This window comes from Mus pahari, chromosome 7, assembly GCF_900095145.1.
Source record: "Mus pahari chromosome 7, PAHARI_EIJ_v1.1, whole genome shotgun sequence".
NCBI lineage: Eukaryota > Metazoa > Chordata > Mammalia > Rodentia > Muridae > Mus > Mus pahari.
Genome location: NC_034596.1, coordinates 23,712,207 through 23,730,157, shown reverse-complemented (window position 1 = coordinate 23,730,157; position 17,951 = coordinate 23,712,207). Strand labels below are relative to the sequence as shown.

General features: G+C 45.8%; 1 protein-coding gene across 18 annotated transcripts in view; it reads right to left on the bottom strand.

Annotated features, from left to right (window-relative positions):
• Kidins220 (kinase D interacting substrate 220) overlaps window positions 1-8,937 on the bottom strand; it is a 91,003-nt gene extending 82,066 nt beyond the window's left edge. For 16 of the 18 annotated variants that reach the window (XM_029541012.1, XM_029541011.1, XM_021202027.2 and 13 more), the window contains exons 1-2: window positions 8,771-8,928; window positions 1,810-1,950 (exon numbers count right to left, since the gene is read on the bottom strand). In XM_029541012.1, coding sequence (XP_029396872.1) covers window positions 1,810-1,917 — 108 coding nt within the window. In that variant the 5' untranslated portion in view covers window positions 1,918-1,950; window positions 8,771-8,928. Of the gene's footprint in view, window positions 1-1,809; window positions 1,951-8,770 lie in introns of all 18 variants that reach the window. The other 2 variants (XM_021202017.2, XM_029541006.1) reach the window with 2 other exon arrangements.
• Between the last annotated feature and the right edge of the window lie 9,014 nt (window positions 8,938-17,951).

Here is a 17,951-nt window from a genome sequence, read left to right as displayed (position 1 = left end):
GGACTTTCGGGATAGCATTTGAAATGTAAATGAAGTAAATACCTAATAAAAATTGAAAAAAGAAAAAAAAGAGTTAAGCATAAATACTGGTATAGAAAGTAAATCACATAAACACTGGTATTCTTACAGTGATGACATTAAATTATACTGAGGTACCACACATGAACAGATTTTTCAAGTGGAAAAGTCTATCATTTGAGCATTAAATTTGTTAACTGGCCATTCTAAAAAGCAATGTGCAAGATGAACTCACAGAAACTGTAGCAGCATGCACAAGCCCTAGACAGGTTCAAGCCAGATGGGGTCCCAGAACTAAGAGGTCAAAGTAGACACAGCTTCTACATCTAACCAAGAAGTCACTATCAGTTGGTACCAGCTTGGCAAAGGGAAAACCAGTTTTTTTCCAGTGGAGTATCTGTAAGTGTTTTTCCTCAGATGGAAGGGTATCCTGAGACTCAGGTACCTGGGAACCACACAGCTTTGAGGTGGGACAGTGTCCCAGGGTGTCTTAGTCAGGGTTTCTATTCCTGGACAAAACATCATGACCAAGAAGCAAGTTGGGGAGGAAAGGGTTTATTTAGCTTACATTTCCACACTGCTGTTATCATCAAAGAAAGTCAGGACTGGAACTCAAACAGGTCAGGAAGCAGGAGCTGATGCAGAGGCCATGGAGGGATGTTCTTTATTGTCTTGCCTCCCCTGGCTTGCTCAGCCTGCTCTCTTATAGAACCCAAGACTACCAGCCCAGAGATGGCACCACCCACAAGGGGACCTCCTCCTTGATCACTAATTGAGAAAATGCCTTACAGCTGGATCTCTTGGAGGCATTTCCCCAACTGAAACTCCTTTCTCTGGGATAACTCCAACCTGTGTCAAGTTGACACAAAACTAGCCAGTACACAGGGGAAGCATATCCTGAGACCCAGGAGCTCAGGAACTTTACAACTCTGAGGCCGCCTCCTCAGCAGAGGTGGTGCGGCTCCCAGGGAGGGTATCCCCAGCTGAGCTGAGGAGCTAAGCTTGCTGTCCTGTCTTTAACTGTCAAAGTTTATTATTTCTAAAATGTCCTAGCAAATAGTTTTCAGCCATCATATTACATCTGATGAAATATAAGCATTGTTTTTGCTCATACCACCTAACAGAAATATCTAAGATAAGCTAACATTTACTAATTATTTAACAGTAACATAACTTATATAATATTCTCTAAAACATGCAGCATGTAAAATCCAAATGTAAGTGGAATGAACAAGGGAAATGACTTCAATGAAAAAAGATTTAATCCTGTTTACCTGGAAGAAAGAGGAGGGCCAGGCACTCTACAGAGTCTCCCAGAGGCACTCTGGCTTTCAGGAATCAATCCTCCTGAGTATTTACTATCTCATCACAGAAAAATGTCAACAAGCCTAAATTCAACATTCAACAACTCATATGAGCTAAAAAGAGCTTTCAAAGGGGCTGGAGAGATGGCTCAGTGGTTAAGAGCACTGACGGCTCTTCTGAAGTTCCTGAGTTCAAATCCCAGCAACCACATGGTGGCTCACGACCATCCATAATGAGATCTGACGCCCTCTTCTGGAGTGTCTGAAGACAGCTACAGTGTTCTTGCATATAATAAATAAATAAATCTTTTTTTTTTTTTAAAGAGCTTTCAAAACACAGAGTGAAATCCTTTCCACAGGAAGTCACATCATGAGTCCATCCGCTAGAAAAGGGGAAACTGCCTGCCCCTCCCACCTTTACCCAGAGCACAGCACCGTGTACACAGAGCAGTCTGCACATCCATGAAGAGTTTAGTCTCAGCCTTACCTCGTTCCTCTCATCTACATCCTTGCACTTCTCAAGAAGAGCTTTCAGAGCAGGAATATTCTCTTCTTCCACATAATTTATCACACTCTGTGATATAAGGACCGACATTTTCACAGAAATCTATAGCCGACTTTAATTTACCTGTAAAAACAAGTCAGATAAAATGTACATTCTGGTTAGAAATGAACTAAGTTGTTAACAACAACAACAAAAACTAAGTTGTCACCAAATATACTTCAGTTTTACCCTTAAATGTGTTCAGACACACTTCCAATGGTAGAGATATTTTAAAAATCCCAACATCCCAACTATCAAAATGCAGGCAAGATGTCTTTTCCCTGACTCACAGTGCATATCAGACTTATTTCATCCAAAATCCAAGCCAGATGCACCCCACGCTTCATCACCATTACCCCAAGTACAAGGGAGGTGGTGCTATGCCTATTGCTTACCCCACCTCATGTCACGGCAGCTCCAGATCCTAGATCCTCCAGCTTCTAGGGCCCAGGGCTTGGAATGACCTGTGGCTTAGCCCTCCTCACCTGATACTGAATCCAATACATTGCCTAGTGGAATATAGCAAGCCCTATGTGGCTCTCATATCTATTGCTCGCTGCCTCCATGACTACCAGCCCAGTACAAGTCATCCTGATGTATCTCACAGCTTCCTAACTAGTTTCCACTCAGCCTCTCTGGCCCGCTCTGACTAGGATGCATTCACAGTGAGCTTCTAAACAAGCTAGGAGATTCTACAGGAGTGTGAGGATGCACAGAAAAGGGGATGATGGTCCAACACTACAAAGTTTTAGTCAGACCAGGGCAAAAGGTTCTGTAGTCTGTATCTTTGATTTATCAATAATATATTTTTCAAGTAGCCAATGGGGTCGATTTTGAATGTCCTCATATCAAAGAAATTATAAGGGTATGAAGTGATGAACAAGTTAATTAGCCTGAGTTGATCATTCCATAATGCATGCACACATGGAAACACTAGACCATAAAACATATAAGTATATACAATTAATATTTATCAATCAAAAATAGAAAAGAACCTTTAGGTAAACATGCATCAGACTCACTGGTAGGGCTTAAAGCACAGATCCCTGGGCCCTCCTCTCAGAGCCTCGACTTAGTAGGTCTGGGTAGGGGTCCCTGAATCTGCATCTTTGACCAGCATGCAGGTGGCTGACACTGTCGCTGAAATGTGTACTAAAATCTTATTAAGTTGGACTGAAGGCCTTCACTTAAAGCCCGCCAATGGTTTCTCAGAAGAGGGAAAAATCAAATGCTTTCCTCTCAGCGGAGGACTGTAAGTGGTGTGGCTTCTCTCTTCTTTAACACCTACGTGCCCCACATCCTACAGCTCCCTCAGACCCTTCACTACATGACCATGTACTATCCCACCCAGGCATCTATGCTCAGCTTGTCTGCTAAATGTCTCTTTGTCATCAGGCACACACACAGTCGGTTCCTCACTCTTGCAGGCCGTGCAGTGAGCAGTTCCAACCACCATGGAGAGTATGAACGCAGTAAGCTCAGCTGCCCTACAGTAACCCTGCACCCACCCCTTGGCCACCTCCTAGCTCTCTACCAGCCTCCACCACTAGAAAGGATCCTGTTTGCTTGAGGCGCACCACCAGAACTGGGATGTAAGTTTGGAAAAGCAGAACTGTGGAGGGCATCTGGAGGAATTGGAGGGGGTGGGGTAAGTATACAAGATATACTGTATGCATACATTAAACTGTCAGAGGATAAATAAGTATATTCTAAAGCTGTTTAAGTAGTCTGCTCACGGGACATCTAAATGCAAAACCTTCAGCCCTTACTGTGCCCACTATACAAGTTCTAACCGAAAACTAACCTAAATATAACTAACACCCAAAGCACAAAACTGCTGCAAGAAAGCACACTGTCTCTGTTTCCTATGAGTAAGAAAACTGCTTTGACACAAAAGTGAAAGCACAGTATATCAAAAAGGAGAAATCTGATAGAGCAGGGTTGGCTCATCAAAATAAAAAACTTTACTTCTGCTAAGAGAATTAAGTTGTTCCTTTCAACCTACTCTGGAACAGGTAACTTGTTCTTTTGTCTGCCTGCCTGTCTGTGTTTGTTTTGTTGAATTGGTTTAGTTTTTGTTTGTATGGTTTTGAAACAGGATCTTAATACATCCATTAGGCGGGCCTCAAACTAGATCCTCCTGCTTCAGCTTCTGTTTCTGCCTCTGCCTCCCAGTGACGTGATTACAGGCATGTGCCTGCAGCCTGGCTGACTGGGTCCCACAGGCTCACAGATGGTCTGGGTTGACTGTACTACTGTCCCCATCATGCTGGATTTAGAAGATGGCATTAGAACTTGCTGAGCTTATGGGACTTAACTGAGTTGATGCTGTGAGGAGCTAAGAATTCTGGGGTCCTGATAGGGTTCATGTTTTATATGCAGGAAGTACTCTCTACCTTGGGAACCAGGAGGTAGATATTATTATTACACAATGTGAGTCCATGCAAATATAATCTCCTAGAACAAGAACCACATAGACCAAACAGGAACACATTAGGATTTGCTAGGATGTGATGGTTTGTATATTCTTGGACCAGGGAGTGACACAATTTGGAGTTGTGGCCTTGTTGGAATAGGTGTGACCTTGTTGGACTAGGTGTGTCACTGTGGGTGTGGGCTTAATACTTTCATCCTAGGTCAGTCTTCCACTAGCAGCCTTTGGATGAAGACATAGAACTCTCAGCTCTGCCTGCGCCATGCCTGCCTNGATACTGCCATGCTCCCACCTTGATGATAATGGACTGAACCTCTGAACCTGTAAGCCAGCCCTAATTACATGTTGTTTTTTATGAGACTTGCCTTGGTCATAGTGTCTGTTCACAGCAGTAAAACCCTAACTAAGACACTAGGGTATAAGAAAAAAGACAAGCCAGGCAGTGGTGGCGCACACCATTAATCCCAGCACTTGAGAGGCAGAGAGGCAGGCAGATTTCTGAGTTCGAAGCCAGCCTGGTCTACAAAGTGAGTTCCAGGACAGCCAAGGCTATACAGAGAAACCCTGTCTCGAAAAACCAAAAAAAAAAAAAAAAAAAAAAAAAAAAAAAAAAAAAAAAAAAAAAAAAAAAAAAAAAAAAAAAAAAAAAAAAAAAAAAAAAAAAAGAAAAAGAAAAAGAAAAAGAAAGAAAGAAAGAAAGAAGATGAGACACTGCATAGGAATGCAGGAGAATGGGGAGTTAGTAGATATTCCCTTTCTTGACTGTGCTGGTGTTACATAATCACATGAACCTGTCAAAATTCAAAACCATAGTTCAAAGGTACATTTTATAACACATAGATTAATTATATCAATATGCTTTATTTTTTAAAAGTTAGGTGACCCAATAATTTCACACCTAGGAAGCAATTCTAACACCAGGAATCTTACATCTTGGACAAAGATCCACAAGACCACAAGTCTGAGGAAGAAGCACACCTACTGCTTTTGCAGCGGACCTGGGTTCAATTCCCTGCTCACAATCGCTTACAACTCTAGTTCCAGGGGAGCCTGCTTCCCAGGGTACCTACATGCAAATAGTATACACAAACTCAAGCATACATATTTTAAACCTAGGGATATACAAACTGTGGACAAATTTGCACAGGGGATTGATAGACTGTCATCAAATGTTTCAAAAAAAAACTGTACTGACTGAAAATGCTTCTGCTATATGAAAGGAGGGGTCTAAAAACCACACAAGCAGCATTACAACTATTTAAAATGCTAACACTGTTCAGCGCTAGAATAAAAGCCAGTATCACATTCCTGCATGGCACTCCTAGCTCCAGCTTTGCTTAACCTGCCCCTTCTCCTAGGTTCATCTCCTACCGGTCTCCACTTTACTCAAGCCATCTTGAGTTTCCATACAAATGTTACCTGATCAGAGCACCCCCAGCCTCTAAGTATAAAACGGCTCTTGCCTCCCACCACTACCACCATTCCATAACTCAGCTTTCTTCAGGACAGTGTTTAGATGACTCAACGCACCCTTTACTTATTTACCTGCTTTCGCTACTCCAACGAGGAGTTCAGTAAGAATCAGGCCTCTGTTCACTGCTTAGTTTCTAACAGCTGGAGAAGGGCCTGGCTTATGGTAGAGCCAACCCAGTGTTGGTAAAATCATGAGTTTGCCCATGTTCATCAACCTGTAATGCCAGCATTTATACTCCCAATAATCCAAAACATACCTTGCAGACAAGTGACAGCTATGGCTTCAATGTCCACAATGGCTTAGATATGTGTCTCTTTAAGCTTACAGTCTGCCTCCACTGTGATGTCCTCAGAACCCATTACAGGCCTAGAACAAGCAGGATCTCATGAGGGAATGGTCAAGTTGAGTAACTACATAGGCACATAAAGGATGCCTCTTTTGGGTGTCTTTGTCCACAGAGAGGGTCCTGTCACCCTCAACAGCATGCTCTCTACCATCAGCCGCACGCAGGGCTATGCCAACAATCTGTACATGTGAAACTCAAAAGATAAGCTGGGCCAGTCCAGAAATGGAATTAAAACTGTCCAGGTCAGGGCTGGAGAGATGGCTCAGTGGTTAAGAGCACTGACTGACTGCTCTTCCAGAGGTCCTGAGTTCAATTCCCAGCAACCACATGGTGGCTCACAACCATCTGTAATGCGATCTGGTGCCCTCTCCTGATGTGTCTGAAGAAAGTGACAGTGTACTCATATAAATGCAATAAATGCATCTTTAAAAAAAAAAAAAAAACTGTCCAGGTCACTATTGATGATGTGTAAGTAAAATCACAATCATCAGAGAATGAGCTTACAGCTATGAACAGAGAGCTGACTCTTCCTAAGTAAGGCCTAAGCGTGGCCCCTGAGACACAGATCATGAAGCTACCCAGCATTCTGACCTCTCCTCGCTCCCGGAAGCGTCCTTTCCCCAAGGTTTCTCCTTGCGCCTTCGAAACATTCAGGAATTCAGTGGAGAAAAATAAAACTGACATTCTTCAACAAAAGCTGGAAAGGGGGAATGGCAGGCTCACACGGGATCATAGAAAAATATAGTTTAGCGGTGTATGCATACACAACACAGATTAAAGAAAAAAAAAAAAGAATCACAACTCTAGGCATGAGTTAGGGACCGAACCAGACAGTCCACAGGAAAGGAATCAGGCAATTAAAGTGGAGAAGAAATGCAAGACATTCCGTTTAACAAAATGGAATTCCCCAAGTTTGAATTTTGGGCAGAAAAAAATATCCAGAGATACTCTAGATGAAAAGAATAATAAACGACCACGTGACTGGGAAAGAAAACCGATGTTAGTGTTGTTGTCATGAACACCAGAGAAAGAGCACCCATTCGTGCAGGGACAGAAGGGAAAGAAGAGAGGGGAGGTGGGAGGAGATGGGAAAGTCTAGGAGAGAAGGCAGCAGGGATTTCGTTACATGTGTCTGCCCCTCCAACCAGCCACCAGGGATTTCCTTACATGTGTCTGCCCCTCCAACCAGCCACCTTAGTATTGATGGGGGCTGTGGGGATGCCCTTAAAGAGCTGGACTGAAGAATGAAGTGGTGGCACAGGGGCCTGGGAGGCAGACGCAGGCTGATCTCTATCAGTTCCAAGCAGACCAGGGCCACATATTAAGAAGACCAGGGGGCTGGTGAGGTGGCTCAGTGGGTAAGAGCACCCAACTGCTCTTCCGAAGGTCCGGAGTTCAAATCCCAGCAACCACATGGTGGTTCACAACCATCCGTAACAAGATCTGACTCCCTCTTCTGGAGTGTCTGAAGACAGCTACAGTGTACTTACATATAGTAAATAAATAAATCTTAAAAAAAAAAAAAGACCAGGGAGAGAGGGGGGAAGGGGGGAAGGGGGGAGGAGGAGGAAGAAGAGGAGGAAGGGAGGGAGGGAGAGAGAGAAGGAAAGAGGAAAGATAGAAAAGGAAATGAAAAAGAAAAAGGAATTTATGGAAACAAGATGCCAAAGAGAAGTCTGAAAACCATTCTCAGAGTGTTTAAAAGGATTCTCAAACTGGTGTGCAATTGTTTGTCTCCTGACCCAATGAGTCCCATTTTGGCAGGCCTGTGGTGATGCTCAGAAACAAATTTTTAACAAGGACCCCCAGATCGCTCGGATCAAGCAGACTGACTGACTGCCCTTGTAAAGCTTGAGAACAAAGAATACACCTCGCCACAGCATTTCCAGTCTTAGCTCTGAACCAGACACCCAACCGCCCTTAAAGATAAATTATGTGTCTTTTCCTTTTTACCGTAGACGTCTTGTTTTTCCGTAGCGGGGGGGGGAAAAAAAAAAAAAAAGCAGGGGGGACTAACCCATCAGAATCACCTCCAAGAGGTTTTTCCTCAGCCACACCCCACACCAAGGAATGGGAAGCTCTGAAAAGCAAAAGCGGTGCATTTTTAGCAAGCACCTCTAGGGAGCAGAGAGCTCCACAAACAGCCATTAATGAGAAAATGGTCTAAAATGGCTTAAACCTTTCTAGACGTGAAGACAACCTAGGGAAAAAAAATTACAAATCCCCACAAAGCAAACACGGACGCGTTCTAATGGGGGGGGGGGGGTGCCGGTATCTTGCAAGGCGTTTAAAAGCCTGCACAGGACAATGGGGGCAGTGGGTTCGGCGAAGAAAGCACAGAAGAAAACAACTTCTCCCTGGGAATCAAAGCAACCAAGAAGGTAAGCCTCAGGGGCACCGGCTGCGGCTCTAAGTGATGGGTGTGACAGCAAGGAAAGTGGCCTGGGCCTCGAGTCCTCGCCAGGGCCCACCGGAGAACGCCGCACCGGAGCGACTGCCTTCCGCGCTCGGCTGCACCGACCTCGCCCTCTCGGCCCGGACGCCCCTCACCCAGCCTCCGATCCCGGTCCCCCTCCCCGTCTCCGGTGCCACCGACAGACTCGTCCCCTCCCATCCCCCCCACCCCCGACCCTCAGTCGCTCTGCCTCACCCGCCCTCTCCGCCTCCGCACTGACAGTGTCACGGCCTGGCCGAGGACGGCGCCCTCAGCTCTGCAGAACCGGCTCGCAGCGCGGCAGACCTTGTCAGAGGACGCGACGCCGAGAGCACACAGCTATGCCCGCACCACGCCCGGCGGCCATCTTCCTGGGACTCAGGAACTGACAGGTCACGTGGTCGTGTGGTGGGCGGTGCCTCTGGTGGCCACGCCTCCTGGAGGGCAGTGTGGGAAGAGTTGCAGGTGCTGAAGTGGCTTGGACGCCCTTCCCTCTATTTTAAAGGAATGGAGACATTGCTTCTTTGCTTGGTTTGGTTGGTTTGGTTTGGTTTGGTTTGGTTTGGTTTGGTTTGGTTTGAATACAGAGTCAAAGTAGCCCAAGCAGGCTTCAAACTTGGTATGTAGTCAAGAATGACCTTATGCCCCTAATCCTCCTGCCTCCACCTCCCAGCTGACCCAGATAAATAAGTGTATTTTCCACAGGTGCCCCAGGAAATATTTTTCCCTGTCATTCGCGCTTATGAAAGTTAATTTATAACCCGTACCTGGCATTATATGCAATCTATTCAGAGAAATGAACCACAATTACAACTTTGGAAGTCGTTGCCCACTGTTGCAAACGAAAGTCGCTTGGTTCCTCCTTCTAGGGTCCAGAAGCCCCAAATCTGCTTTCTCCATCATTGGAAGAGTGCACTGCCCGCACTGCCTCCACAGACCTCCATACTGCCTCCTTCCAGCTGAGGACCACCCCCCCCCCCATGACTTCTGGAAGGGAAGGCCCTTCCAGACTGTGCTCTTCCCACCTCTGCAGAAAGTGTCTCTGGAGGATCACCAAATGCTATTAACTGATCCCTGACCACCATCAGCAACCCTTCAAAGGGCCTCGTGATACCAATTTCCTAGTCTTCTTCCAGGCATGGTACTCCTTCCCAGGTTCCTCCTATCTTAATTACTTCAGAGTTCCAGAGTTCTGCCCACAGTCAGTCTCGTCCCCAATATGGTCGATATTATAGGCTCCCTCCTGATCCATCTCAGTAAGTGAGTGGGGCCCCCACAGGAAGTGGAAAGTTATCTCACATGTCACCCCATGCTGTCTAACCAGCCTGTTACTTGACTGTTCTTGTGTTAATCACTCAGATCTATTTAAAAGCTTTTACTCCCCCCCCCATGGGACTGCCTATTCTCCTAACTCCTCTCCCTACCCAGAACCCCCTCCCCTTCCTCAGGACACTAAGCACTTCTCAGTTAAACTCTTCAGTAGCCCCCCTCCTCCGTAGAGCCCGTTCCCCACAGTACCTGTAAGTGAGGCTCTTGGAATGCATGCCCTCACAGACCTTGCCCCTGTTCTGTCTGCCTTCCCCTCAAACCCTGCCAGGCCATCCCCAAGACTGGCCAGTATTTTCTGCTAATAGACACACTGGGCTTTGTGGTATACATCTTTCCCCTCAGCACTCAGAAGCAGAGACAGGGGACATCTCTGTGAGTTAGAGGCTGGCCTAGTCTGCATAGTGAAACCCTGTCTCAAGAGGAGGAGGAAGAGGAAGACGATGAAGAGGAAGGAAGGAGAGAAGGGGAGGGATAGGGAGACTGTTATCAAGGGGTGAGAGAGGTCACTGAAAAGATCTCACTGAAGAGAAATAGCTGAGGAAATGTAGTTCCTGTGCCCTTAGGGGCTCACATTTGAGAGAAAGGTTGACTGGAGGTTCCTGACCTTAGCCTTCCAGCCCATTTCTCATCCAAGTCTCCCAGACCCTCCTTCAAGTACCTGTAACTTGGGCAGAGGGACAAGTAGATTAATGGGACAACCTCCACAAGCCAGGAAGCTGGCTTTAGACAGGACCAGGCTCATGCTTTCCTACACAGGGCTCTCTGCCTCCAGCAGGGAAAGCAGAATGAGGGCCAAGCACATCCCACTGTCTGCCTTTGGTCTCAGTCTCAAGCCCGGCTCAGGGGACCTACCTTTCATCCCATCATTGAGACTAAATCCCTGCAGACATTCAGGGAGCACACCATTCTTCCCTAGGGCTGTTCTGGAAAGCACTGTGGTTAGGAACTGCAGGTTAAGATACCAGGATGCAGAGTGGGCTCAATGAGGAGAGGCAAGGAAGGCTTGGAACACATTCCAACAATCCTAAAGCCAGCCCCTGCCCTGCCCTGGGCCAGGCAGGTCTGAACGGGAGTTGGGGTAAAACTCTCAGACCTTTTCTTTTTAATTATAGGGATAAGGCACTTCTTCAATAGAATGAATTTTTTTAATTATTTAAGAATGACTAGATAACATTGTACAGAAGTGATTTTTAGAAGCATTCAAAATGTTGTTGGGATTGGGAGAGATAAGAAGGCAGTATTTGCAGAGCAGTCGTAGGTGAAACAGGGTTAATCTACAAGTTTCTATCCATCACCTTCTGCCTCTGTGAAAGGTTACTCTGACTCAGGGAAAAGTTCCATTTTGATAACAAGTATTTGCCAGCCCCTGGTCCCTTCCATGCTATGCACCCTCATACCCAGTCTTGTAAGCACACTACTGCAGAACTAAGAGGTTTCCTCCTGAGTTTTGTCTCAAAGACATGCCTCTGCCCTTGCTCTCTGGTCTTTCTCTGGTTCATGTACCCTGCCTGGATCTTTCCAAGAGACACACCCTATGGGGTTTATTCTGGAATCACTCAACAACCCAAGACTCTGAATCAGCGGCTTCGAGAGTCTGGCTCACCTTCTTGTCATGTGTTTTTACGTAGAAGGAAAAAATAGGCATTATCTTTCCACTCCTCGCCACGCTCTCCATCAAGGCTGTAATTTAATCACCCTTGGGTCCTTTTTCCATAGCATCAGCACCTGCCCTGATGACTCCAATGGTCTAATCTTTCTCTGTGGCTTCAATTTCATTGCCTGGCATATTTTCCACAGAAATCTCAACATGGTTTATGTACTATGTTGCTCTAAAATGGTTCTTTCTTGGCTGGTATGATAGATCATACTTGTAATTCCACTGCTTAGAGGAGACTGAGGCAGGAGGATTGCTGTCAATTTAAGGCCAGCCTCAGCTACAGTGTTACTCTTCTATGATTTAAAGAAAATATGGACAGGGGGAGAGATAGCTCATAACACCTGCTCTTGCAGAGAATCTGAGTTTGGTTCCAGCACCCACACTGGTGGGCTAATAGCTGCCTATAAATTCAGTTACAGGGTATCTGACTCCTTCTCTCTTGTGGTACCCCATTCCCCCAGCCCAGAGGAGTTAGAAAATAAAGTATTTTTAAAAAGCAAATAAGATGAATATGTATTCATTACCAAGAATTTGGCTAACACATAAAAAATTGAAACATCAGCTTCTTTTCTATTTTTCTTTTCTATTCTTTTTTTTTAAAACATGTATTTATTTATTATATGTAAGTACACTGTAGCTGTCTTCAGACACTCCAGAAGAGGGCATCAGATTTCGTTATGGAGGGTTGTGAGCCACCATGTGGTTGCTGGGATTTGAACTCAGGACCTTTGGAAGAGCAGTTGGCACTCTTAACCACTGAGCCATCTCTCCAGCCCTGCTGGTTTTAGTTTTTCGAGACAGGGCTTCTCTGTGTAGCCCTGGCTGTCCTGGAACTCACTTTGTAGTCCAGGCTGGCCTCGAACTCAGAAATCTGCCTGCCTCTGCCTCCCAAGTGCTGGGATTAAAGGCGTGCACCACCACGCCCAGCATTCTCTGGCTTCTTAGTCAGAGATATGAAGCATAAACTTTATTGATCAACTCATACTCTAAACAATGTTGAAAAGAAGGGTGGTATTGGAGATTATGGTAGTTAACATAAATTTTCAACAGGATCTAGAGTCACCCAAGAGAAAATCTCTGAGGGTACCTATGAGGAAGTTTCTAGATTAGGTTGAACTGGGAAGCCCTAGACATGGCCAGCATCCCCCACCCCCTCCCCTGCTTCCTGGCTGCTGATGAACATGGCCCAGCTGCTCAAGCCCCAGCTTCCCTGCTGCCAAGAACTCTACCTCCAAATGGGAGCTGAAATAGACCCTTCTTTCCTTCCTTCCTTCCTTCCTTCCTTCCTTCCTTCCTTCCTTCCTTCCTTCCTTCTTTCCTTCCTTCCTTCCTTGTTGCCACTGTCAGAGACTTTGTCACAGCGGGAAGACAAGATACTAATACAGAGATGCTCTGGGGGTGTTTGCCTTGATAAGTAATAAATGCTGCTGTTTAAGTTACTTTTGTGTCACTGTGATAAGACATCTGACACAACCCACTTAAGACAGGGAGAATTTATTTAGACTCATACCTTTCATGGGATAAGCAGTCTGTGGGGACTTGGCTTCATAGTTTCGGTAGAACATCATGATACTATGAACATGTGGTGGAGGGAGAGAAAGGAAGACAGGAAAAGACCAAGGTAACATGATTGCCTTAATCAGGGTTTGTATTCTTGCACAAAACATCATGACCAGGAAGCAAGTTGGAGAGGAAAGGGTTTATTCAACTTACACTTTCATGTTGCTGTTCATCACTAAAGGAAGTCAGGACAGGAACTCACACAAGGCAGGAACTTGGAGACAGGAGCTGATGCAGAGGCCATGGAGGAATGATGCTTACTGGTTTGCCTCCACTAGCTTGCTCAGCTTGCTTTCTTATAGAACCCAGGACTACCAGCCCAGGGATGGCACCACCCACAACAGGCCCTTCCCCCTTGATCACTAATTGAGAAAATACCTTACAGCTGGATCTCATGGAGGTGTTTCCTCAATGGAGGCTCCTTTCTCTGTGATAACTCCAGCTTGTGTGGAGCTGGCACACAAAACCAGCCAATACTGTGACCCTCTCACTTCCTCCAAGTAGGCCACACCCCCGATTCCAATAATACCCACTTATAGGAGGAGTGTGTGGGACCCCAAACAACCACAACACTGAAAAGTCTCAACCCAGCATGGATGATGAATTCCCCATAGCTGCAGAGAGTCCTTGGCTTCTGTTAACCTTCCCCACTCTGCATACTCTGCCACCTCCCAAGACTCCAAGAGTAGATACATTTGGGGCAGAGCAATGTTCACCAGGCAAGGAGGTGCAGGAGGGAATGGCTGAGGTCTCAGGTGACCGTCTGAGAACTCTGCTTTCCATGAGAGGTCACCAGGCCTGATCTTGAGACTCCCATAAAGTCACTGCTGCTCTGATGACGATGGTAATGGCTGTCATGCTCTGAGAACAGTGTCCTACAATCCAGCAAATAGAACTTTAGTGACATGTGGCTCCATGTAAAACTTCTATGGAATAGCCAAGGCGACAAGTTGGGATTCTTCAGCCATTCACAAGGGAGTTCTCACCAAAAGGTACTGTATTAGAACCCACAGTACAAAGAAGGAGGGAACCAAATGTCAGGAGCCTGGGTGTGCTGTCCTGAGCTCCTCCGTGCCACTGACTCAGAAAGTCAGGTGACAGTCACCCAGCGCTTCCCTTGTATTAGATATGTCCTGAATTTTCTCACGATCTACTGTATTATTCTTCCTAAGAGCGAATAAAAGTTTTAATTCATTCTGTTGGGGCTCAAACATCTGGAGGCTAGCCTTTGGGGGAACCCAGAAGATCATATGTGGATGCCAGACATTGAAACAAGATGCTATAACACTGAAGTTGCCTTGGAGACCCCAAGATGTTTGAGATGCCAGAGTTATGGTCTATCTGCTGAGAAAAGCTGCTAACGGGGAGCAGATCCAACCCAGGTGAAAGAAGTGTGTTGCAGTTAGCAAAGATGAAAAAAAAAAAAAAAAGGAGTTGGAAATCTGAAGACCACTTTAACACCAGACATAGAGATGCAGAGTTTGGAGTTTGCCCAGCTGATTTCCTGTCTTGCTTTAGGGATTATAGAATCATGTGTTTGAACAAGCCTATGGGGTTCAGAGAGTGGAATCTGGTAGTTTGTATATGCTCGGCCTAGGGAGTGTCACTATTAGGTGTGGCCCTGTTAGAGTAGGTGTGGTCTTGTTGAAGTAGATGTGTTACTGTGGGCATGGGCTTTAAGACCCTCATCCTAGCTGCCTGGAAACCAGTATTCTGCTAGCAGCCTTCAGATGAAGATATAGAACTCTCAGCTACTCCTGTACAATGCCTGCCTGGATATATAGAACAGCCATTCAAAGATGCCTAGATGCAAGACAGGATAGCCACAGAAACCCAGCAAGAGTATCAAGGTGTCAACAAGCTTAATATAAAAAAATCAAGCAAGACTGTAAAGCAACAGGTTCCTCAACAAAAGACCCAAAGTAAATCTTGCAAGAGGGGCTCAGGTGTTGGAGGATGGCAGGAGAAGCAGAGCTGAGTGTTGACCAATGTAAAGCCACATGATAGGTTTCTATAGTTCATTAGTTACCTTCTTCCCTCCCACCACCACCCCATCCAGGAGAGAAGCTAGAGTCTAAGGCCATGTGAATTAACATCCTCTTGAAGCTAATGACTCAGGCATTACAGAACTCAACTTTCCACAGCTTCTGAGGGCACCACGAAGCTCACTTGCTCAATAATGACCACACATAGTTGGCAACTAAGCTCAAATTGTAAACCTCGTTTACACAGCAACTCTCATGGCCATGCTGAAAAAAAAAAAAAAAAAAAAAATGGCCGATGGCCAGAGTTAGAGAAAAGATTCAGCAGTTAAAAACGCCTACTGAGCCAACTGTAAGGGTTACAGTTTGGATAACAACACCCACAATGTAACAAGCCAGGGGTCCCACTACAGCCTGCAACCTCAGCTCTGGGTAGGGGTTGGGTTGAGTTGAGTCAGTGGGATGGGAAGGGAGGAGGAAACTGGGAGATCCATGAAGTTTGCTGGTTTCCAGCTTAGCCATGAAAGCAGGAGACCAATATTCAGGGAGAAGTCTCGCCTCAAAGGAAAAAATGGAGAGGGACAGAGGGCAATACTCAACATTCTCTTCTGGAATTCACTGTGTGCACTTGTGTACATACGTGCACACACACACACACACACACACACACACACTTTGAAGAGATGGTAATTGGAGATAACAACCCTGGGGTAGAGCATGTCTAGCTTTATCTTGCTCAGCCCTCAGGACCTACTCCCTGCTAGCCTAATAAGCCATATATAGCTCTGAAAGTTATGACAAGGACTCAAGCATAAATAAAACATATTTAAACAGTAAGAGAGATAAGGTGTAGAGGAATTTTAGTCCAGAAAGGCTGCTCTGGCTGGAATACAGACACACCCTTAGTACACACCTTTAATCCCAAACAACAAAGATAAAACTAGTTGGTAGAAGGATGCCACTATGTTTGAAAGTGACTTCTAATTGAAGGACAAAGTGGTTAATCTGAGAAACTTGACAGAATGAGTCAGAGATAGGCTATGCCCAACTCTCACAAGAAGAGACAGGAAGGAGTGGCAGTTTAAGAGAGCTGGGCAGAGAGAGAGGCAGCAGTTTTACTAGGAGGGTTTTACAGACAGGTTGAAAAAAGACCAAGCCGGAGAATGAGAAGCCAGAAGATTAGAACAGAGTTAGTTTGAGGCCAAGCAGAACAATTCAGTCAAAGGCCAAGAGAGAAGCCAGATTGAATGAGTCAGCTTGGAGAGGAATTTGAGTCAGAATAGCTAAATTGAGCCCGCCAGCCACAGTTCAGAAAGAACAAGAAAGGTTGAGCTTATTCAGTAGTAAGTCTCAGAGGCTGAAAACATTCGAGGCCTGGATAAGATTGTACAGAAGCTAGAAGCTTCCAGGACTAGGCCCAGGTTAGCAGACTGAGACAGTAAGCCTTGGAGATGACAATTACACCAGGCAAATAAAATTACATTTACCATATAGAGTAGAAGATCTTACCAATAAAGAAAATACATTACTTCACAACTTTAAAAACTGAAGCTGATACTTGCCTCCAGCAACAAACAGATCGAACTAGCACAAACATATAGTCTAGGTTCGCTAAACCTAGGAAGGCTGGAAGAAACAGATTTGTTTTGAAAATTCACACATTCGTGAGGCTCACAAATGAAAAGCTTACCCAGAGGCTCATATTCACAGTGAGGAGGGAGGGAGTCCAGAGAGGCAGTTTCTTTTTCTCATTCTTATGATTTAAAAATAAAAAATAAAGCTGGGCGTGGTGGTGCATGCCTTTAATCCCAGCACTCGGGAGGCAGAGGCAGGAGGATTTCTGAGTTCGAGGCCAGCCTGGTCTACANAAACCCTGTCTCGAAAAAACAAACAAACAAACAAAAACAACAACAACAACAAAACCCTAAAGGCAATTTGAGGTTGGTTTATTATGCTCATGGTCTGAGGGCACGGTCTGTCACACAGGGAGGCAGGGCTGGCTGGCTGGTCACACTGCCTCGTGCAATGGAGAGCCAAGCTAGGAGACACAAGCTGATACTCGGCTCACTGTCTCATTTACTCCAGGATGCTGGCCCATGGGATGGTGCTGCCCGAATCAGAGTGTGTCTTCCTCGCAGACGTGGCCAGAGGTGTGCCCGTGGGTGGTTTGAAGTCCAGACAGGCTGACCAAGAAAGATTGATCATCATAGGAAGGTGTGCCGGCCTTCGGTGCATCATTCTGTTTTGAAAAGTGATTCCGAGAGTGCAGAGCAGTGGTGGGCACTGGCCTAGCATGTACAAGGCCCCGCATCCATCCCATCCCCAGCCCTAGAGAAAAAAAAAAAAAAATCAATCCTCTATGTTAAAGTAGGACCACCTGTTCAAACTGAGCAGCCAGCACTGGGCTGTGCTCTCTACCTGCAGTCCTGTGCTCCTTTTGAGCCACAGATGAACAATGTCCCCACTATTCCTGTCTAACTGGGGGAAAAGTTACTGCTAAATAGGTCAGCATATTGCTGGCAGAATAAACCTTCTCAGCCCCTGCTATTCCTCTTCTACCATGGCTACACACTGTAGAATCCTTGACCTAGCTTTCCTTTTCTTTCTCCAGCTGGGCACTTATCCCAGCGTCCAAGTCTAGCAGAGAGCCAAGGCCTCCCGTTAGTACCCACATGCCCCCAGCTCTGCTTCCTTCCCCCGCTGTACAGGCACTCTGTGCTGGGGACAGGGTTCCGAGGCTTCACTCACAACGCTATAGCTCATCCCAGACAAGGGAAGCAATTCGTTCTCCTTTACCCAGCACTTGAGCATCAATTCCCGTATACAAACTACCTTTACTCGGAACTCAACTGAAGCATTGCCCTTCAAG